Source organism: Vidua chalybeata, chromosome 8 (assembly GCF_026979565.1).
Source record: "Vidua chalybeata isolate OUT-0048 chromosome 8, bVidCha1 merged haplotype, whole genome shotgun sequence".
Classification (NCBI taxonomy): Eukaryota; Metazoa; Chordata; class Aves; order Passeriformes; family Viduidae; genus Vidua; species Vidua chalybeata.
Genome location: NC_071537.1, coordinates 29,679,322 through 29,702,918, shown reverse-complemented (window position 1 = coordinate 29,702,918; position 23,597 = coordinate 29,679,322). Strand labels below are relative to the sequence as shown.

The window sequence follows — 23,597 nt, the reverse complement described above, 5'->3', positions numbered from 1 at the left end:
CCACTCAGCTGCTGTAGCCAAGCCCCTTCCCACAATCTTGTCCAAAATCTTCCTTTTCTTTCTAGCGTTCCCACCTCCCACTTTCCCTTGCTTGCCCAAGCAAAGGTCCACCTTGGCAAGCTGAGGAGCCATCACCTGCTGTTGCTGAGATCTCCATAAATGCTGACATGGCCATTCACTGACAGCTTTTGCTCCTGTGTGCCTCTGTCCTACCAAAGGATTTCTCAAGAAGAAGAGAAAAGGAATATAGAGAAAATCTCCACCTTCAAGTTCATATGACACAAAGGATGTTCTCTCTGACAACCTCTCATCTATAAGAAGATGAATATTGTATCTCAGAGAAAAAAGTATTGGCCTTTCTACAACAACAGTCAGAACCAGACTAGGATACTTAGATAATGAGAAGCCAGACACATCATACTCTGCCTATAAACAAAGGGCCAGTTGCCTTTCTGGGCAAGGGAGCCACAAAGAGCAACTCAAGAAGGCATGGAAGGGAGGTGGTGAATAAATTTGTTCTGGCTTTTCTCCTTATCCCTATATGGGAAATGACACCTAGATCTGCCCATGGTATCAACAGCACCCACGGAAGAGCCTAAGCATCTCAGCACAGCCATACAGGTCACAAGCCAGCCTGACTCATGGGCTGGTATGAAGACAGCTCTGACTTGATTAACGGAGCACTTGGAGTCAAAGATGTCTGCAGGACTCTAATCCTGGGCTCCAGCAGCACAGAATTACAGCACAGGACAGTAGCCAGGCAGGAAAAAGAGGATGTCCTTGAGGCCCACCCAACTACACCACAACATTACATAGGTGTTGGGTTTACAGATCTCAGTACTCAGCAAATTTTTGGCTGACTGTGTGGAAAGGGTATAATGCAGGAAAAAAACATCAGTGATCTATGAGGGATCACCACATCTAACCAGCAACCATGGCACGCAGAAGAGACCACTGATCACCTCCCTCCATGGTGCTGGGCAAGGGAAGCACAGCAATACAAAACAACAGATGTCCCAAACTGCGTCCCTGTGGGACCCAGACACAATATGAGCAGGAGTGGAAGATAGAGGGAAGGCTGGGGAGCAAAATAGCACTCTCTAAACCAATGATTAAAAAAAAAAAAAAAAAAAAAAAAAAAAAAAAAACCATACACTGACATAAAGTCAGATTCACAGCACAGCAGCACTGCACCAGGACACAGACGTTTTCAGTTACTGGAACAAAAACCCATGGTCAGTAAGAATTAAATGCAAGATCCAACAGTGACTAGAAGGGAAAAAATCCTGGAGAGCAGACACATGTGGGTTATTACACAGCCTGGCAAGGTCAATCCCGGTACTAAAACTAGACAAAAATAAAAAAAGCCATCAAACATTTTTAAAGGGACACTGTCCCACACTGGCTGCTTTGACACTGTCTGTGAATGGTCTTTATTTTTTTTTTATCTACTTATTTTGTAATTATGTAGGCTATCCTGTTCCAGTTAGAGGCTGCAACAAAACTCTTACTGATGGTGCAAACTGCTGAAACTTTGACTCTAAGAGAATGCAGGGCAGTTCTCTAGCTCCACAGGCTAGAAAGTAAAATTTAACTCTTCCTCCTCTTGGTTTGCAGCAGTGATTCCTTCTCTGATGTTTCTGAACAGACCAGAACTGCAATTGCAAATGGCCGTGCTCTACATGAACGGCAAAGTGCCCTGTCATACCAATCTATAATTGAAAATGCTGACACAGTGACAACTGCTATCAGCACAATTCTGATAATCATGTTAGCTTGCTCCTGCTGCAGGAACAGGGTGGGTAGTGAACAACCACTATGAGTTAGGGGCTACCAAGAGGGAAGTTACCTGGGATTTTGTTTACATTTCTTGGCATACCTTCCACATTTCAAAGAACAAAATATTTGCATCCTCAGTTTCCAGGGGTGATGCTCTCACCCCCTTTCTATAAAAGCTGAAAGGTAGGTCAAAGCTTGATAAGAAATCCAAAACTCTTTGATAAGGCATGGTTGAAGTTTGAGGTGTGCAGTGTTAAAACTCCTTTCAAGAATCACAAGTAGATGAGGCTCAACACAATCCAGTGGTGAGTGAAAGGCTTCCATAGCCAGTCCTGCAGATTAAAATGTTTTCAACCTCACCCTCACACGCTTCTTTGCAATGAAGTAGGCTCTCCGCAGGGTAACAAAAACAGTAACAGCACTTAAAACATCCCAGCACTACTCAGGCAAACAGGTGGCCAAAAGAAGGACAGACAACCTCGGAACAACCCCAACAACCTCCTTCCAGGTAGGTGGGGGAAGGTGCAGAGGAGAGCAGCAGTGGCTCAAGAGAGAGGGGGAACTGAGGACGGAGAGCCTCAAAATGCTACTGAAGATAGGGTCATCTCCAGGACTGAATTATTGGAAGTACACTGGACTTAACAACTGCATCACCTTTCAGCACTTAAAAGGCAGTCAACAACTGAAGCCAACAAGTATTTGTTAAACTAACTGGTTGACCAGTAATAAAACAAATATATATCTCTGTCTGTCTGCTCAGCACCTCAGGTTATCTCTGATCCCAAACATGTTAACACCAAAGGTAAGCAGTAATTAAACCAAAAGGAGGTGTTGAAGCAACTGAAGCCTTCCTGCTTCACAACCTCTCTGAACAGTCATCCCAACAGAGCTTCCTGCTCCATAGCCTGTTGGTGCTCCTGTCCTGCTGCAGTAGTGCTGGCATGTGCTATAAGCTGCACAAACACAGAAGAAAAAGGCAGGCCACAGCCTCTTTTTTCCCAAGGGAGCTGTCTTTCTCTATTCAGGCTCCATGAAACACAACAGACGAGTCATGTAATAGCCTCATCTATGGCAAAAGAACTGTATCAATTGGGCTGGGTAAAATGAGTTAGAGAGGTCACTCTGACCCACAAGACAAAAAACAACATACGATGCACAAGGGTAGACAGGGGAAAATGGGATAATGGGACACTTACAGGAGCTTTATCAAGATCAGAATGGCATTCAACTAGGGCAATGGGGACAGGAAGGCACAAGAAGAGGCAAAGAGTGCAGACAGAGAAGAATGGGAGGGGAAGAGAGGCATGATTTAGGCACTAAGTATGCAAAGTGGCTGTACTCTAAATAGCTAACGATTAGTTGGTCAGAAAATTATTGCACCAAATTAAGCCAGGTGAGCCTGAACTGAGCAGCACGCGACAAACAATGAAATAGGAGATCAGCATCAGATCAGAAGTCACCACAAGTGTCTGAACATGCTACAGCTGCAGATCATGGCACCGTTTGACTACATTATAACTTGATAATCTTCATCTGGTGAAGTCACACATGCTGGAAGGCCACTGGCAAGAGAAATTGGAAGGGCCATACAACAGCCCAGTGCCCACTGGGGCTGGTAACTGTGCAGTTGGCACCTTCTGGAAAGACAGCTCATCCCTGCTCTGCCTATCCTTCCAAAATCACTGCAATCTGCTGGGGATCAACCAATTTGTGTGGCAACACAAGGTCCAGCAAGGAACTGCAGTCTTCTAAGTGAAGATATGCAAATTATGAGACTGGTAAAGACAAGAAAACAAGAGGGTGACCCCATCCTGCAGCACCCAGCTCTGCCCAGCAAGCTCCTCTGGAGAGTTCAAAGAAGCTACTTCATGAGAAGTAGGAAACAACTCCTGGAAAACCACCTACACACGAGAAAAGCGTGACTGCTAGAATATACACCACAGCTAGGAGCAGTAGTTGATTTCCCTGGGTTTCACAGGGAACAAAGATCCAGATCTTATACCCTCAAATGCTTGACTGTGGGGAATGAAAGACAGGACAGGACTGATTGCTAAATTTTCTTTGGGCTTCCCCTTGCTGGACCTGAACAAACAAGAAGTAAGCACAGCAAAACCCCTTCAGTTCACCAGAACTTGCTCATCCCATTACTAACACTGCCAGTGCAGGAACCTTAACCGCCCATTTTGGCGTGATACTCACAGAGGATGGACAAAAAGACTGGCAATGCCAGCTTGGGGACCAAACCCAGACCTCTGTCACGCCAGAACCAGAGGGTTGCAAACTGCCTGGCTGTGGCAGCAGCTCCCACCTTCCTGGCCCGGCATAGGCACAGTGGCCATTTGTTCCATGGCTAAGCCCAGGCAGCTTTGCAGCCCAGCCTAACCCAAACCAGCAGAGCTGGCGAGCACTAAATTCAGTCATTTTTCCCTCAGTCTCTTCTCTCAATTTCAGCTCTGACTCCTCTATCTTTTATTTCTTTTTCTAAAGACACATTTAGAGATGAAACCATTCATAACTGCCTATCCACAGACAGTTTGTGGCAGCATAATTGACAATGAGTCTGCTGCAAAAATGAAAATGCTGTTTTAATAACCTTGGCCTAAAATACATTCTGTTGTATGCCTCAAAGGGTTTCAATAAAAAGTCAACCTGTAGAGACATATTTTCTTGGCTTAAACAACAATCCAAAGCATATAAATGTAGTCCAACTATAATGACATATTTATAGGCCAATAAAGCTTACACTGCAGCTTTCATACTTCACTTAAAGGAAGTCTGTAAGAAGCAATGTTATATAAAATAATTTGAATTTTTTTTGAACTATAGCCCAAGGAATACAAATATGCAACTTTGCCATATTTAACCGATAGTGTTTACATTGCTTAGTTGTTAAACATTTTGTAAAATGAAATAATTCCTCATTTGGTGACTTCCCACTGGTTTACCAAATATGGGTATACAAGTCCATTTATTACAAAGAAAAATTCCCTAAATAACTCTAAAGACAAAAATAAATAACCAGCGACCTCAGAAGTGAATGATTTTATCAGACCAATTCTTCTGGAAAAACAGGTTCTTATGTTCATTATGAATAATACATTCCTGAGCAACTCTATTTTTATATGCTGCATTGTTGTTGCTCTTTATTTTTCCTCAACATTTGAAAGAAATATTCAGAAAGCTATAAATAGTCTTAAGACATAAACTGCTAGCATTCAGTATTGACATATTTGTAGAAAGGGACAGAATGTATAACATAAATAACTCAACAGGCAGAAAGAAGTAATTCTTAAAAATCATTTTTCAGGCTGAAATCTTGAAGCTCACACAAAAAAATGCTATTGCGCAATCTTTTATTTAATACAGTCCTAAGGAAAAATTCTGCATAATTCGCTAGTGATAAAAACAACAGTATTTTACAGAAGAAAAAAAAAAAAAAACAAAACCTCAACCCAACAGTTTCTGTAGAAAAGAAAGGCAAAGAGAAAAGAAAGAAGAAAAAAAAAAAAAAAAAGAGAAAAGGGGGAAAGAGGGGGAGGACAACAAAAGAGAAGAAAGAGAGAACAAGAAAGGAGACAGAACTATCTTGTTTGAATTAGGGTTGACTTTCAGTTATAGATTCATGGGTTTTATAGGTTGTGTATTAACCAGGTGCTGCCTTAGTTTTGGCTAAGCAAGTGCCACTGAACACATGGCACAGGGTGCACACTGCTCACACGAGGCCTCACTTTGCCTGGTTGGTGTTTGAAGCTGCCCTGCTCCCAGTAGCAACGTGTTTAATTAAGTATGTTTGTACAGCAACGCATCTCTGGTTCTAGATCAGCCATGTTTTCATTTCATCCGGGTTATTTCACTCCTCATCACTCCTGGATAATGTGTGAAAACTGATTTTGTTTCTTCTGTAAAGCTTTTTTGAGCTCTTTGGTAGGGATATAATTTCCTATTACCTTCCAGAGCTTAATTCAAAAACATCTAGTAGGAAAAGCTGCAGAATCTACTCACTTTTATGGGATTTTTCTGTAATGGAAACATGCCATTTCATAGGAAAAAAGGGGTCCAGGGGATCACGTTGTTTATCTAGGCTTTCTCAACATCTGGTTCAGCAACTTCCTCATCTACAGCCAGGGTTAAACACCAGCATCATGTGAGGGACCTTTGCCTGACAGTGCACCATGCTCCTTTTAAACTATACAACTCTATTTTAAGAGAAAAGACAACCCCATCCCATTGTGCTGGAGACCTGCTGCAGAAGTTATTGCTAATAAATCTTTAGATCACTGCAGCTGAGCACTGCTCTGTCAGCAAGACACTGAGTATTGGAAAAGGTCTGTGGGCACATGTCCTAACAGGCAGCAAAGATGCCCTTTGACAGCCAAGAAGAGACAACACCAGCAGCTCAACAGACTCGGACACCCCACATCATGCTCCTGCCCTTGCCTCCAGCTAGGGACAAGACAACTCCCAGAGCAATGTCAACCCCAACCAACCACTCAGAATGAGAGAAGTAAATCCTCTTCGTCTCGTGGGTGCTGAACGCCATAGATGAGACAAACACCAGAGCTCATGGACTGCCCACAGGACACCAGCTAGGGCTGCTGCACCAGCTTCAAAGATCACCACTCTTCTGAGTTTTTGTGTCAGATCCAGGAAGCAAAATAGGATTAAATTCTTGGCTCTTTCAAATGGTAAAAAAAAAAAAAATCTCAATACCAGATTTAAGAAATTTCTTTGATGCCCTTAATAGGCTGGATCAATTGTCTATATCAGTGTATCCAGTCAGCTATAGGTCTTTGTGAACCTTTGGTTTCACTCCTGTCAACCAGTCATTATGAAGATAAAGGCAGTCATAACCAAACATTAGCCAAAATTCTCTTTTCTACTGAAAAAAAACCAAAAACAACACAACAATAAAGCCAGAGCCACCAACTGAAAATGAGCAACATCAGAATGTGGGGGTATCAAAATTATACCATATAGTTGGCATTCCATGAGCGTTTTCAGTATAACCCCTACTTTGAAAGGCTTAACATGCAACTATAAGCCTTGGGCTTAAAGATAATTTTCTCTGGCTCCTAGGGTAGATAATAGCAATTTCATAACTTACCACAAGGATTTTTTTGTTTGTTGAAAACAAAAACAAGAAAACATTAGCACACAAAAGTTCTGTCTGAAAAACATTAAGATTCTTCTGACACAACAAACAAATGCAAATAAATGTAGTGCATAAAGATACCAGGGCAATAACAGAGAAAATTACTGCATGTAATTATGAACTAGAAGAAACCACAGAGAAAAGCAAAGAGAGAAAGAATTGCATGGCTTATTTTTTCCCTGGACATGCAATGAAAAACAAGATCAGCTTCCAATTGTAATTTAATCTTCCAACCTACATAGATAATTGTAAAATGTGAGACTGAAAAAATCACTTCACCATTTGATAAGATCAGAAAAATGAGATGCAGAAGATAAATCTTCCAAGACAGATCTTCAGCTTCATGTAACTTGGCTTCGATGCCAACCTAGTCACAACACTATAAAACTGAACTAGGCCCTGCACTCCTGTTCACATAGATACAGAAGCATGTCTTCAAATGCATTAGGCTTAGCTTTTAATTTCTTACCTTTTAACACATTATGGCCTAAACTTGATGCTCTTCAAACATGGAACATTTATTAAAAACTTAGCAGAAGAGGGAAATGGTATGCACTTCAAAGTGCCATCTCTGACAGCTGTTACACATCCAAGGTCCTAATACCACAAACAGGCACGTCTACCAGCAGGAGACTGATCTCCCTTGGACCTGGGAACCCACCACAGGTATTATAGGTGTGAGTGCCTGTACAACAAAGCAGTCCTACACCTGCAAGCCTGTCTGCAACCATCCAAAGTAGCAGAGCTACCAACTCCCTTTCTGAAAGCAAACAGGGGAAGAAAGCACAGGTCTGTGTGTGGAGACAACAGTGGGGTGCTTGCAGAGCCCTGTAGCAACATAAAGCTGACAAGGAAACACCATGGAAGGAACACGTCCCTACTGAACGAGACACAGAGCCAACCATACAGAGTTAGGGCAAGCACCAGCAGCACCACTGAGCTTTTGGAAGATGGGACATGAGAAGTGAAAGGCCTCTGCTCATCCCTGCCTGTCACAGGAGGCCTCAGGAAGACATGTCAGCCTCCTCTCCCACATGTACAGCTCTGACCTGATCCCCCAGCCCGCAGAGCCCCAAGGAGAGCCTGTGACAATTATTTGTATGCACATCTGCAGGGTTTGAGCCGTAGTGCTCGGGGCCATACAGACAGGTATCACAGTGTTACCCCACACCAGTTTGCAAGGAGCTTGGGATGAGCTCACTACCACCACTCATCCCACACAGGTATCTCATCGCCACACCTCTGCCCCAGGCTCAGACATACCTTGGGAATCTGCAATGGCATGGCAGGATCAGGCTCATCTGTTTTCAAAAGACTCTCCCAGAGGCCCCTTCCCACAAGAGAAAGTAAGGGATACTCACCAAGGTCAGCCTTTTCCTTTAGAATATCTTTGAAGTTCAAGCCACTGTTCAGTGTGGATTGTCTGTATCTTGTCAAGGCCTCTTTCTGCCCATTCTTCCCCACATCCATGGGCTGGACTGGCTCAGCCCGGAAACCACACTTCCATTTGGAGAAATCGGACTGTGCCCATTTTGCCAAGTCCTCAAGCTTCACAGTAACTTTTTCTGAAACAGCAATAACTTCATCCTGCAAGAAGTGATCAGATGAGAATACATGTCACTCTAGGCTCCCTGATGACTGAGAAACCAGTAATATCATCCTGCACTGACTCCTGCAAAAGCCTATCTTGCTGCAGGCTGAGTCATTTTTCTGTATCACAGAATAGCTAGCGCTTAATTTATTCCTCTTGCCACCTAAGTGGAAATATTAGTTGTTTACTTGAAGCAAATATACACCATCTAAAGACAATTTCTAGGACCAGGGCAATGATCCTAAAAGGCATTTGAAATGCAGGTTGCCAAATCACATTCTGCATAACCCAAAGCCTTGAGGGAAAGTTGCTTTTTAGGTGCAATTAGCTGCAAATGTAAAAATTCATGGCTGGATGACTAATGGTTATAGTTAGTCCTGAAATAAATGGACTAAGTAAATCTCAGATTCTTGGAACTCTGACTCACCAGAAAATTCCTATGTTTATGGTACATTTTCCCTTGGCTTATACACAAATATTGAATTTAACTTTTGTCCTTAAAATTAAATAAAACTGTGATGTAATCCCAAAAGAAATACTACATAAATGTGCTTCCCACCAAAAGAAACTTGCACATTCTCATGTTTCTTAAAACCTTTTTCAAGATCAGAAGTGCAATTTTTTTTTTCCCCTTCTAAAACATACATTCTAAGAAGAGCACTTAAACTTAGTTTAGCCTCCAGAACATACACTCAAATTAAACAGTCCTAATTGGTGGATTTTAACCTTCCAGGAAACAATCAACTCCTCTCAGTCATGATGAATAAGCAGAATATTTTACAGCTGAGTCCAGTGAGCAAGGGATCAAGAAAGCCTCAAAAAATAAACAAACAAACATACATATCCAGCAAGATACACTCCAGATTTTTTTGTTAAAACAGCAGAAATAATTTATGTTGTAATGAGAGCTGGCTGTACACCACACCTTGCCCACCACACATTTCTAACACTAAGTAAGGTTACAGTTCTTGAAATAAATAAACCAGAATCCAATTTTTCTCTCAAATAAACATAAGTATTTGCAAAGGGAGAGAAATTCTTTGAGTTATTAAACAAAGGGAAAAGCACGATTGATTCTCTCTGTGTGTTTTTTTTTTGTCCACTGAACACATTCCTCAGGAAATAAAATACTGCTCAATGGAAAAAAAAAAAAAGAGCTTTATTGTGACAAGTTGCATACAATACAAAACCTGAAGTCATTCTAGTAAAAAAACAGATCTGATATTCCACTCTTCCTTATATAATACAAAACTGTTTTATAAGCAGGCACCTTCATTACATTTAGTGCAATAACAAATATTTGGTCAGAAGTGAACAGCATGTTTATATGCTAAGCAAGCTTGTAATAAAATCTTTTCCTTTATTGCTGCACAGCATAAGAGCCTCCACCAAACAACAAACAATAACAGTGATGCTTTAAATCTCTGTTTATGACAAACGTCAATACTTTGTAAACAAGCACTGGGTACTAGAAAGTACAATTTCAATGGATGGTTTCACCCAATTTCATTACACCATTCATTTGAAATAAAAAAGCTGTAGTTGCTATGCATTTTATAGCTATTACATGGTGATTATTAAATGTCAGAATGGAAAAAAATAATGCATATATATAAATACCAGCCTGCCTTCTGACAGTCTCAGCAATTTCTGGATGAAGTCCTCTCTTAGGATGTTGAATAACATCACCAGCTACTACACAATTTCTAATATTCCGTACTGAAGAAATCTACTTAGCAGCAGTTAAAAAAAAAACAAACAAACCCAAAAAACTAACAAAAAACCTGACATGGAGATCAGACATGCTTCTGGTTAAAATATTATTTTCCAAATAGCTCTCATGATCAAATGATTATGATTTCAATTACTAGTTTCTTCATATCCTTTCCAAGAACTGGTATGACTAATTTTGGCTGGCATACAAAGTAAGCCCAGCAGACAATTTATTAACCAAAAGAAAAGTACAATCACTATTACATCATCAATGAATAAACTTGTTTTTGAGAATACAACCTTTGCACACATGCACATGATGTGTACATAGGAGGAAAAAAAAAAACAAATTAAAAAAAACAACAAACAAACAAAAACAAAAACCCAAACCAAACAAAAAAAATAAAAGCACACAACCCCAAAAAGAGCCCTACTGTACCAAGGGTGGAGTGATACTGGTGCACTCTGTCCAGGCTGCCACGGAGGGGGAACTGCAGAGGCAGGAGCAGGGGGCCTTTTGGGGAGCTGGGGAAAGCACAGCTCAGCCATGAGTCTCCTGTGGCAGCAGCACATCCAGCCATGGGAATTTGGGGTGTTCAGCATCCCCACACTGATGTGAGGGGCCAGGAAAACAAAAGACACAGCAAAAACGCCACTCTCTGCCACCCCTCAGCCCTCTGCAAAGTGCCACCAAGCCACCAAATACAGCCACAAAGTGCAAAGAGGTGCCCAAGATGGCACCAGGGAGCAGCCCAGCACAAATACAAAATACAGGAGTCCACGCTGTCCCTGTGCTGTGACAAGGGCTCTGGGCTAAACTTCCCTCCAGAGCTGCTGGCCCCTTGTCAAGGCTACCCAGTCACCTCCACACCAGCTTTGTCCCCAAGGACAGCTGGTCACCCCCTGCAGCAGCTATGTCCCTAAAAGTGCCAGCTGGCCCCCAAATCCCTGTCCCTAAGGGCGCCAGGCTGGCCCCCAAATCCCTGTCCCTAAGGGCGCCAGGCTGGCCCCCAAATCCCTGTCCCTAAGGGCGCCAGGCTGGCCCCCAAATCCCTGTCCCTAAGGGCGCCAGGCTGGCCCCCAAATCCCTGTCCCTAAGGGCGCCAGGCTGGCCCCCAAATCCCTGTCCCTAAGGGCGCCAGGCTGGCCCCCAAATCCCTGTCCTCCCCTTGTACTGCCAGCGATCCCCACAGCGGCATCGGGGAAACGCGGCCTAGCTCATTTGTAGGCGGGAAATGGAAAAACGACCTGAATAGCTTCAGAGCCGGCCTTGGGTCGCCCTGCCTGTCACACAGCAGGACTGGACAGACCTGCTCCCCTCCCTCACCACTCACTTTTGGCCCAGCTCACACAGAATTGCCCACGTTCTTCCCAACTCCTCAAATACTCCTCAAATATGCAGATCAGACTGCAGGCCTCCTCTGCCAGTGCGGATCTCACCAGTGTGGGACTACATCTCCATGGGCACTTCTAGCCCGGTGCCCCATCCTGCAAACGCTGTCCCCCAGCAGCGCATGACAGGCGGCTCCAGTCTCTGCTTTCGGAGGAGCCCGAGCCACGGGCAGCTCCAGCGGGGCTGTCTTGCCCACATCTTGGCAGTTTGCTGACACAAGAGGTCATCTGCCCTTCTGCCACACCACCCAAACAGAGGTCACCCAACTATCTCACCAGCTCTGGAATTTCAGTGTGCCATGCCACGCTTTCACACATTCTTCAGCAACCTTTCCAAGCGCTCAGCCCCAAACTGCTGTGGTGTTTGGGTTTTTTATTTTTGAGTAGCAGGTGACAAAAGGGTCCTTCTCCTTTTTGATAAAGCCCTGTGTCACAACAAAAGTTGCTCTGGGACCTGTCAGCCACAGGAGCTCCTGCACCCCTTTGGTATGAACCATTACCTACTGCCACAGCCCTTCTAAAGAAACCCCTTCAACTAGATGACAAAGGAATACAGATGTTGAAAAAATAAAAACCAGGTATGCAGTGACACATGACTAACAAACCTTTAGAAGATTAAAGAAATCTGCTGTATAACCTTCATGTCATTCATAATTATATCTCTGTGTAAACATGAAAAACCACGCACGTTGCAAACAGTGCATATATATCTCTATCTATACAAAATCAACTCATCATGTATTAGCTATGCTGTGAAGTGATATGTTTATGAGGTCTCCACTGCACAGTTAAGTCTTTAATTACCATTTTTTCCCGCTACAGCAAGAAGAGAAAACAACCAGCAGAGATTTCAACTCTGATCAGGAATGAGATTTATCTGGTGGACCTGACCAATTGGTCAGTGGTACAATGGACCAATGGTCTCAGCCACAATGTTGTCTAAATCTCTAAATAAGTACTGACTATAGAAAGAGGCACTTTTTTAGCTGCTTCTGTAAAAATGGTTATCTAGTCAGCCTTTAATTTTAGGATGTCTTATAAGACTTCTGAGCAAAGTACAATTCTTTCACCTATCAAGTAGAAAACAGGGAGATGGTTAAGAAAGATGGTGACACAAACCCTTCTCATCCATCTATTGTTTTTTTAAGAGCATATTGGATTTGCATTTCCAGAGAAGTCATCCAGGGAGAAGAGGACAGCATCTTCTCGAGAGCCATTATGCTTAAATATTATGTCACTGTTGTCTAAGCAACCATCACAGCCTTGTGAAAGCACAGAATGCTATATTGCCTGACTCAGCAGATGGCTGAAATACTTATATTCAGGGAAACAGGTCAGGTAGTTATAATACCTTAAAGCAGATAATTATTTTTTAGAAGAAATATTAACTCTTACAAGGCAGGGAGTCACGGGGCAGCACAGGGAGGTCATACATCTTGATTGCACACCCACATACAGTACGTCACAACTCCTTACTCATCACCAATAACTAGGAAAGATTTATATTTTAGAGACATTGAGGCAGCCTTAAAAGAATTACAGCAACTGAGATATCTCAAAATTTTGACATGCTGAGACTGTTTTCACTCCAGTACTTCCAGAGGTCATTTAAGGAATTCTGGAGGGCATGAGTGAGTCAAACACCTGCTTGGCTGTCTCCTAACATCAAATATGTGGCCTAGAGAGAAACAGGAGATGTACTGTAAAAACTCTTGCTGATAATTACAGGAGACACTGCATGTCATTTATGTGATCAGTATGATTTGAATAAGAAAACATCTTCAAGCCTTTTCCATGAAATCTTTAGCAAAGTAGATAGCTGGGAATGTATATTTTACAGCCCAGTACACTGCTGATGAAAACACATTCATCCACAGGAGCAAAAAATACAGTCTGACTCTTACGGACTGCATTCACCAGGGATAACAGAACTGTTATTTCATTTGGGCATAAAAGCCTCCCTTATTCTGGGCTGGTTTTACACACCACTGTATTTTAGGGTTTTTGCAATTTAAGTGAAAAGGACCTTCCCGTACCATGTGTATCTAACACAGCAGTTCTCAACTCAGGAATCCCGTTCCTTGCTCTAGACCCCTTTGAGGAGCAGGAGGTCACGCTGCAGACATGCAGAAGGGAAGGAGGGGGCTTATTGCCAATTAGAACCTCTCCTGTAGGAAGGCATTTACCTGGATGTTTGAGGGAAGTACCATCAGCTTTATTTGACAGCACAGTCAAAACAAAAAGGTCCTGATCACAGTCTTTAGTCCAGAGCTCTTCTCTGCCATACAGACACTATCAGGGCTCTGGGATAGCAGCACAAACCAGGTCATCTCAGTTCAGTCCCAACTCACTCACTCAAAGTCACTCAAGAACCTGAACCCAGGTCTCAAGAAGCATCACCTAAAAGCAGCACTTCTTTCAGGGACCATACCCAGCTCTGAAGAGGCAGAGAGCATTTGTACAGGGCTGATTTGCTCTCAGAGACTTCTCTAGAGCAAAAAGGTCCCGTCTCCTTACTGCCAGCGGTGGGCTGGGAATATACACAAAAGTTTTTAAGACTGCAGGACAACAAACTGGCTAAAAAACTGGCTGTGTTGTAGAAAAGGCCTGCCTCTGAGATGTGCCCTGTTCAGCCTCCCTTACAGGGCACATGAAGGACTCTCCTGCCATACACCCCCCTATTCTTCCAGCAGAGCCCTTGTAAGCATGCTGCAGACCTGGAGACCAGGGCACAGCTCTGCCAGGTGGGAATTGCTCCTCTTGTTCCACAGGTCGGACCACTGAATGGCAGGGAAGCCTCAGAAGAGGCTCCAGAGCTTGGCACAGGCAGGGGCAGCTTCCTTTCCCCTGACCCTGCTTGGAGTGCTTCATTTGGTGCCATCTCCTCATGCCCAGGGCAGACAGAGGTGTCCCAAAGGATTTGTGGAGCACAACTGACTGCTGGGGTCTGGACCTGCTCCCTGGAGGTGCCTACATACAGTGACCTACAGAGACCACTGCTTTCCACATGAACCCATGGGGAGAGCCTTGAGAAGGGAAATGTATAGATCAGGAATTTACCAGGCACACTAGAGAATTTTAAAGAGGCTAAGGCAGAACCTTTCATCTGTTAATCCTTTCCTAATTACTTTAAAGGGCTATAATGATCTTGTTAAATTCAGGTGACAGGTATTTCCCCAGCCTAAGCACAGCTGCACAGAGCTGTCTGAAAGTCACACTGATGTGTTCATCACTTCTTCCAGGGTCCAAAACCAAGAGAAAAGACCAAGTTAAAGGACATGGCTGAAGCATGTGAAGTCCTATAGCTTTTGCTTTCCCTTGTATTAGCAAGCAGCATTTTCTACATGAGTCAGTAATTCCAAAGCGAGACACGCAAAACCACCTGGGGCAGAACACCACCATGTCTCTGCAGGATACTTTTTGGGGTCCTGGTACATCGGTGTCCAGAAGTGGGGTAGAGATGGGGTGCACAGAAGGACAGCTGTGAGCAGTTCAACATGACATTTCTACTGTGAGCCTCCTCCTTTGTGACTGGGGTGGCTTTTTCTCCCTCCTCCCACTCCCAGCCAGAGGTTCAAATTGAATTTATATCTGTCATTGCAGATAGAAGTTCTGACCAAACAGAAAATAGGCTTCAGTCAAAATGTTTTGCCGTCAGATAGCTCACAGATCTCAAAGAGCTGTTTTAGTTTAGGCAAGTTGACAAGCAATTCATTCCTAATTTTGCCTACTACAGTTACAGTACGAGAAGCTTTCCTCATAGATTACATAATTATATTTTTTCTTAAAAAGGAGTACATGGCATTAGCAGGTTTAAATTATGCAAGCTTATTCTTTTGTCTTTTGTTATATTGTGTTCTATTGTGCTGGTAAAACAATATGTGCTTTAATTAGCAAATATCTGTAAATAATTTACTTGCTTTTCATACAGCAGAACAATGGAGCCAATTTTCACATACATCCACTGAGCATGTCTAGGGGGTTTCTTGCCAGAACCTTCCATTGTTCAGTATCTGTATCAATCTGCCCATCATTAGCAGCTAACGTTCAACAACCCAGTAAGACATTAAAGTTTTGGCCCCCGGGTGTAGCCCCAAGCTCCCCAAATCCGAGGCTATGCTTTGCAAAGAAAGATTAAAATATCCAGAAAATGAAAACAAACTCTTTTATTATCTATAACCCTGGCACCTTCGCATAGAAACATGGACGCCTGCCAAGCATTAAGGTCATTGGATTAATGCCATAAAATGCTGATGTTCATCTGACCTTCTGACTGCATTTTAGCTACAAATAAAAAGCTCAACTTGATACAACACTATGAATCACACGAGTGTCTAGGCTGTGCAGGGTTAACGCTGGCTGTGAACCCACACTGCACACGCACAAACACACACACGCACACAAAGAAAAAAAGCTCTTAAATCAAGAATGGATGACTGTTCAGAGACTTAAGGCATTGTTATTTTGAATGTGAATGAAAGGGCCAGAACAAGCATTGCAAGAATATTTCAATTATGTATTTCCCAGAACTACATCCCTGAGCAACTAATGCAAATATTGCTCCCATAGCAGTAGAACTTCTTTCCGAATAAAAGCATACGAGAACTTGAATCAGAACATACTTTCTATATCATTCGCATATTGTTTGAATATTATTAAAAATGCAAAATCTATGTATGCGTTACTCTCCTGAGCAATACAGTAATTATGATTAAGGGACAAGCAGCACAAAAAGAGCCAATTTATCCTACTTGCGCTTAGGAATACTATTGTGTAACTAAGCAACTAAAGACAAAATATAGTCTAATTAATTCACTCCTATGCTTATTTAAAAGACACAATTAGAACATTTTTATTTTCCAGCCTGCACAGTATCTCAACATGCTTGAGGGTGTACCATGTGAGGCCTATTATTCTCCAAAGACAAGAGTTTAATGTTTAGTGCCACTGATCAGACTGGGAACAGCAACTCTGGAAAGCAGTGGGTGTATTTTACAGTCTGAATGCACAGGGAAGGGGAGGGAAAGAAGAAAGGAAATAAAATAAAAAGTTGGTTTTTTTTTTTTTTTTTTTTTTTTTTTTTTTAAGGAATCTACCTTAAATGACCAGATATTCCAGACTGCTGGCTAGCAACATGTGGCTTCTCTGAATAATATCACTGCCCTCTCCCTCCTTTGCCAGCAATATGCTACTGGTGGCGAGAGAGATAAAAATATACAGAGTGGATATGCAATTACCAAACCCACGATATTTTATGACAAATGCCATTTCTCTAACACTGCTATTACAGTGTGCCTGATTTCCAAAGCTGAATTAATTTGAGCAAGTGTACATTGGAGATTGATGCTATTAGCATGATTTTTAAAGCACCCTTTAATAATCATAATCTGCATGTTTGAAACGTGTTGCCATTACCAGTGTTGACAGATACGAGCATAAAGGCACACACCGTGGAGACTAAAACAAGGCTATTCTCATTTCAAATAAGAGTGCACAGATTCCTACATCTGTAAAAAAAACCAGAATCTATTACTGTGCAAAGGGAATAGCACATTTTTCTAGGGGGTGGCAATAAAGCAGTGTTGATATAAGACACCATGCCTGGGCCAGCCTATGTTACCCTTAGGCATTGGAGTAGGACCCCCGCAACGGAGAGACCCTACAAAATGAACCAGGCTTTCGAGGGATGCTGTCAGCATCTATCCCAAAATGAACAGAGAACAAAACCACCGACTCCCTTAACTTTCTGGAAGAATCTCTTCTGCAATTATAAATGACACACATTTATGGAGTGACTTTTTTTTTTTTCCTTTACCCCAATTATTCTGAAAATGCAAAATACTTCTAGGGAAATAATTACAGGAAACTAGCTCTCTCCTCTCCTCTGTATGAGCAACGCTTACTCATGTAAATTACTTGCATGAGTAAGGATTATTTGCAAGGCGAAAAGCATTGCATCAGATCCCCAGTTTGGGAGAAGAGATGAAATCAACATGAGTTCGTAGTAAACTTTGCTGCTGATGAATGAACCAAAGGCAGATCCCCAGTGACAGTCCAGCCTCAATGGAAGCAGCATTCACCACCATGCAGGGCAATGCAGGGAATATCATACCATGCAAAATGAATTAGTTGCTTGTTTAGGGTTTTTTAGGAATTCTATGCATCACATCAAATACCATCCCTGGACTAAATGAGTATCAACTTTGAAATATATTTTTAAGCCTAGTCTAACTAATGCCAACACCTTTAAAAACATGAAAGCACAAGGCACTAACAAGCATTTTGCTCTACAACTGCTTTTGCAAAGGTCAGTCATTTCACAACCCCACACCACCCCTTGGAGCAGTAAATGCAGAGAGCAGTAAATGAGCTGGAGGAAGGCTTGGCCAAGACCCTGTGAGCTGGAGGGTGAGCCCACCTCGTGCCACCTGAATGCCACCGGACCAGAGCACTGCATGAGGGGACTGGGCAGATGCTTTCTGACAGCACACAGCTTCTCACACTCGGGTGCCAGCAAAGCTGGGGGCCTGCTTTCCACATGTACCCCATGAATCTGTTTCAAACACAATGGGGTGCCCTTAAAGGCGCTCCCTCTGGATCTCCATGGGCCTCCAAGCATCCTGTTCTGACCCCTGCGTGAGGCACCTGCCATCAAGGAGATCTTCCCAGCCCATGCGGAAGGTGACACGGAACCGCACCAGACCAGAGTGAATGAGAAAATCAAGGCAAGGTGGTGACTTCCTCTACCAAAAGACACTGTTTTGGCAATGGCCCTGTAGGGATGGAGGAGAATCACTTCTTCCCTGCTGGAGGGAAAAGAGAGAAGGCTGGTCTTGCCCTCTGGCCAGTGCTGCACCTGCTGCAGTGTCTGGGCTTGATGGTGAGGTGGGAAGCAGCGTGCCCAGGCCACAGTGTTTTTAAAGCAGCAACAAAGTTTTCAGTGAAGTAGCACAAAACTCTTCTAGTTCACCTAGCAGTGGCCTCACAGGCCTTGTTGCTCTTACAAAAGTGTCTCTACTGTCCCTGAGCAGCAAGACCCCGGTCTAAGTGTGATGCCAGAGCTGGTCTCAGTCTTTCCATGCACGTCTCCTTGGGATGCAATGAGCATCAGGGTCAGAAGCACCCATACCTGCTGCATGTGAGCAGCCCCATCCTACATTCATCATCCACTGAGACTCCCTGGGAAACAATCTCTGTCAGCTTCTGGCATTGAAAGGGAGTTTTTCCACTGTGGTGATGGGGATGCTGAACCTTAGGTGGAAAAAAGGGTACTGAAGCAGAAGCACACCTGGGCTTGAACCTTCCCTGGATCTGGGCAGTGCATGGAAACATCCGGTTTTAGCAGCAGTTGGGGTTATATTTAAATCTGGATGATGAATTCAGCTAGCTATAAAAAGACTTATATTTACACTTATTGCTGATTAGCTCAAACATTTGGCAATCAGATAAAATACGCCATCAGACATTTCTGAGTAACAGAAGCATTACATCCCTCCTTGCTTCTCCTCCCTCCTTACAGCCACTAGCTGAATATTGTCACAGAGTCAGTGCTGCTATTACGGAAAACAGGCAGCCAGCTGCTTCTATTAATCACGCCGCTAGCGCAGGTAGCTGCTGGAGACCGTGCCTAAATCTCTGGTGGGCTCGATCACAAGCCTGCAATTCAGCCACTTGCTCCCCTCCCCAGCAATTTCAGTGACAGCGAGCGCCCCATCACCCTTTGCCTTGGACACCGCAGGTTTGCAGTACATGCTTAAGCACTGGCTCACTCCACCCCTACTCCCTGAATGCACAACGAGGTATTTCATCCCATCAGAATCCCACACCACAAATAAGGTCCCCTCTGATGGCTATAAGCTGCATCTGACTCGAGAGCCACATCTCCTCCTGCAGAAGGAGCTAGGAGTTAGGAAGTCCCATGACCCCAGAGGCGGCCCTGCTGCCCCTTTGGGGACCAAGATGAGTGTCATTTACCGAAGGGATTGAGACCTTGGGGTGCCAAGGGGAAACAGCTGCCCCTGCCTCCCAATGAGAGCAGTTACCCCAAGCCGGCCAGCACCCAGCCTTTTGTCTCTCTGCTGCCTGCACATCCCCAAGCACTGTTCGGATTGTTCCAAACTATTAAAAATCGATCATAAAAAATCATTCCTATGTCTATAAACAAGTTAATGGAGTAAGTGAAAACAAAGTACATTTCTTAATGGGAGTGTTATGTTGCCCTCTCTAGGCCCTGGCTCTCAGCGCCGGTTTCTGTAGGCTCCCTGCCAGAGAAGTATCACTCAGAGCTGTTGCTGTTGCTGCTACTCTGCTAATGAATGACTAACTTAGGCCAGAGGGGAAATGACATCACCGGGGTGTAAAACACAACTGCATTAGGAAACTTTTTACCTGCTTTACATTTGTCATAATTATTCCACACAATACGGCCGGCATTTGCATAATTTCAAGGCGTGCCATTATCTTAATTGAAAATTGTTTTCATATGGTTGAATAATGCAGAATGACATCAGTTAAAGCCGCAATGAAATGCACAAGTATAATCACAAGGCTAATTACTAGCGGTGTTTGCATGTAAAAATAAATAAAATCGTGCGTATTATTAAGAAGGTACATGCAGCTGAGAACTCTCGTACCGGAGCAGTGTTTTACTTGTAATGGTAGGATTAATTTTCTCTGATGTTCCTACCACAGTAACATGAACTGATCATTAAGGCGTATTAAAATGATTTGTGTCCCTTTCCCCACCCCCCTCCCTTCCAAATATCTTTCATTTTACACACACACGAGACACGCAGAGGCACAGTTTTAAATAGTCACCACGGGCAGTTTCAGAGCATCCATTGCTCACTGTCATCTCCCTGATTCTTAGGAAAAGGCTCCCTTATCTCAGCGGCACGCACAGAAAATTAAAGTGAAGAGGTGGCAGCGGGCGAAGGTGGCTCTGAGACGCGTTTCGGCTGCGTACGCGTGTGTGCGGGTACACGGCTACGCCGGCACCTACAGCCACGCGTGCCTCCGAAAACAGCCCCTGCGGACAGCCCCCCCTTGGACCCACCCCCCCGGCATCTCCAACAGAAGTTCCCCCAAAACATCTCGTCCCCCTCCCGCCTGGTCTCCAGCCCCTCTCGGGGACCCTCGCCATTCCCCACAGCCCCCTGCCTGGGTACCTCACCCGTCCCCCGCCCCAGACCACAGACTGAAAGCAATGAATTTGAAAAACAGATAACGGGAGGGCTCGGGGCTGGGGCGGGGCGGTGCGGGGCTGCGCGGCCCCATCCCGGGCTGCGCGGCCCCATCCCGGGCTGCGCGGCCCCATCGCGGGCTGCGCGGCCGCCGGCGGAGGGTGCCGGCGCGCAGCGCGTTTGCGCCGGGAGCGCGGCGGCTCCGAAATACGCCCAGGCATATCTGCAAGTTATTTGAATGTATTATTCCCGTACCTGTCATTTATCACTTTATTCAACACGTCCCTGCCAGCAAGAGAGCGTTTGATCTCCCTCTGCCTCCATTTCGTAATTTCCGCCCTCTTAAACATATCGAATACTTAAAAAAAAGCCCCGAACAATATAGAAATCCCCCCAACGTGGTTATTCGGTTTTTTTTTTTTTTTTTTCGCTTTTCCGTGTGTTTTGCTTTTGGTGTTTTTTTTTTTTTTTTTTTTTTTTTTTCTTTTTTCTTTTTTTTTTTTTTTTTTTTTTTGTTAAGGAAGCAGAAGGACAGGGCGAGCCCCGCACACACTCCGCTGCCCGCCGGGCCGGGGCCGCCCCGCACCCCGACCCCCTCCCTCCTTCCCCCCGCCCGCACAAGTTCCCGGTCAGCGCGCACCGGTGCGCCCCGACGGCGCGGCCCCTCCGCGTTGCCCCGCCACGCACGGCGGGGAGGGGGACGCGGGTGGGGGGAGCCAGGAGAGGGGGGAGCCGAGCCCGGGCATGCAGGTGGGGACGGGCGCGGGGGAAGGGGGGCCGGCGCCGCGTTTACCACCTCGCCATGGTCACTGGTCCTGCCCTGGGGGGTGTCCTCGGGGAGAAAATAAAGTTTGGCGCTGGAGAGAAGTTGCCGGCTGGTGCGCTCCTCCCAGAGCAGCTGCAGCTCCGCGATGCAGGCGGGCTCCTCCGCGCGGCACCGCACGAAGAAGAAGTCGCCGAGGGAGAGGACCCGCGCCCGGCCGCCGCCGCGGCGCTGGAAGCGGAACGCCCTGTAGAAGACGTAGGGGCCGTGCGAGCCGCACGGGGCGCCGACCCACTGCGGGGAACAACAACACGGCAGCGGCATCAGCGCCGGCTCCGCGCCGCGCCGCGCCGCGCAGGGGCAGGAGGAGGAAGAGGGCGGCGGGAGGGGAGCGCGGGAGGGAGGGAGGGGGCTCCGCGGCGGCGGGGGGCGCGGGGCGGGGCGGGGGCGCGGGGCGGCGCGGTACCTGCAGTGCGCTGCGCTCCATCGCGGCTCCGGCGCGATTGAACTCAACATTCTCCCAAACTTGTTGGCGTGAATGGAGCCCGGCAGGTCCTGGCAGGGCGAAGCCGGCCCCGCCGCCCGCCGCCCCCCGCCGCCGCCGCCCCCGCGCCGCCCCGCCGCCGCCGCCGCCTCCCGCCCCGCCGCGCGCGGCGACGCCCCCCCCCGCCGCCCGCCCCCCGCTCCACCGCCCCGCCGCCGCCCCGCCGCGTCCCGCCGCCGGCGCCACCCGACGCCGGCTGGGCCCCCGACGCCCGCCCGGGCCCGGCAAAAATGCCGCGGGGCGGCGGCGGGCCTCGAGGGGGAGGCGCGGAGGCGGAGGGGCGGCGGCGGGGCCGCTATCCGCGCTCGGCGATTTTTGGGGGGCCGAAAGGGCGGGCGGGCGCGCTGCGGATCTGACAGGACCTGCCCGTATATGTCTAATATAAAGACCATTTCCTGCGGCGCGAGGGGCGCTGCTCGTCCGCGCGCGCCCGGCGGGACCGCCCGCTCCCACCGCCCGATCCCGCTCCCACCCCCGGCAGCCGCGGAGCGCACGGCGGGGGCTGCGCCCCCCTGCCGCCCCCCCCACCCCCCCCCGGCGGCCGCGGAGGGCGGGCGGCGCGTCCCTAATTTATTTATCGCTGTTCCCCGGGAAGGGATGGAAAGTGGGTTATCGATTATATAAACACATCAATATTCATGGCGCTGCGCGGAGGGACGCGGCTCGGCCGGAACAGCGCAGGGGGAGGGGGAGCGCGGCGGCGGCGATGGGCGCGCTCTCTCTGCGCCCGCGGACACGGGCGCGCAGCGGCACGTGCCGGTGCTGCCGCCGCGGGGCCCGGGGCGATGGCTCCGCGGGCGCGGAGGGGCGCGGGGCGGCGGACAGGTGGCTGCGCACCCCGCGAAGAGGGGCGGCCCCTTACCTGCGCCCCGCCCGCCCCCTGCGGCGGCGCCCCACGTCGGGGAGAGCCGCCGGCTCTGCGCGTCCCTTCGCTATCCTGAGGCGGGCAGCTCGGGGCGCCGCCGGGAGCCCCAGCCGCGGAGAGCCCCGGCCGGCGAGACCGGCGGGCGCCGCGGGTTTCGCACTTGGTCCCGCAGCGGCGCAAGGGCCGCTCCGCAGCGGCGCAAGGGCCGCTCCGCAGCGCCGGGCACGGAAAGTTCCCATCGGGGCTCCGGGAGCTGCATCCCTGCAGGTAGATGCTGCTGAGGCGGGAGGGCTGCGCGGCCTCCCGCACCCGCGGAGCCTCCATCCGCCCAGCCCCGGATAGGGGCTGGCGGGTCATTCTAGGGGAGCTCTGTCCTTCCCCTTTTCCCCGGGGACTCAATCACTGCGCGCTAGCGCAGCCAACCCCGGCTCCGCGGGGCAGGGGGTAGGGAGCACTGCAAAGCGGCTCCGCGGGAACCAAGTCCCCCTGAGCTTTCCTCAGCAGTGGCACTTTCTTCCTAATTTTTGTCTCATTCCCCTCCCAAGCCCCCTCCGCCGGCCCTGATCCCAGGGGGATAGGGGCAAGGGCGGGCACAGGCTCGGAGCCGCCCCGGCGG

The 23,597-nt window shown here is 46.9% G+C and overlaps 1 protein-coding gene across 4 annotated transcripts in view; it reads right to left on the bottom strand.

The window, feature by feature from the left end:
- The window catches only part of ARID5B (AT-rich interaction domain 5B), a 117,646-nt gene extending 95,507 nt beyond the window's left edge, over positions 1-22,139 (bottom strand). For 3 of the 4 annotated variants that reach the window (XM_053949155.1, XM_053949157.1, XM_053949158.1), the window contains exons 1-2: positions 21,606-22,018; positions 8,293-8,518 (exon numbers count right to left, since the gene is read on the bottom strand). In XM_053949155.1, coding sequence (XP_053805130.1) covers positions 8,293-8,518; positions 21,606-21,896 — 517 coding nt within the window. In that variant the 5' untranslated portion in view covers positions 21,897-22,018. Of the gene's footprint in view, positions 1-8,292; positions 8,519-21,605; positions 22,019-22,038 lie in introns of those variants that run through there. The other variant, XM_053949156.1, reaches the window with a different exon arrangement.
- Between the last annotated feature and the right edge of the window lie 1,458 nt (positions 22,140-23,597).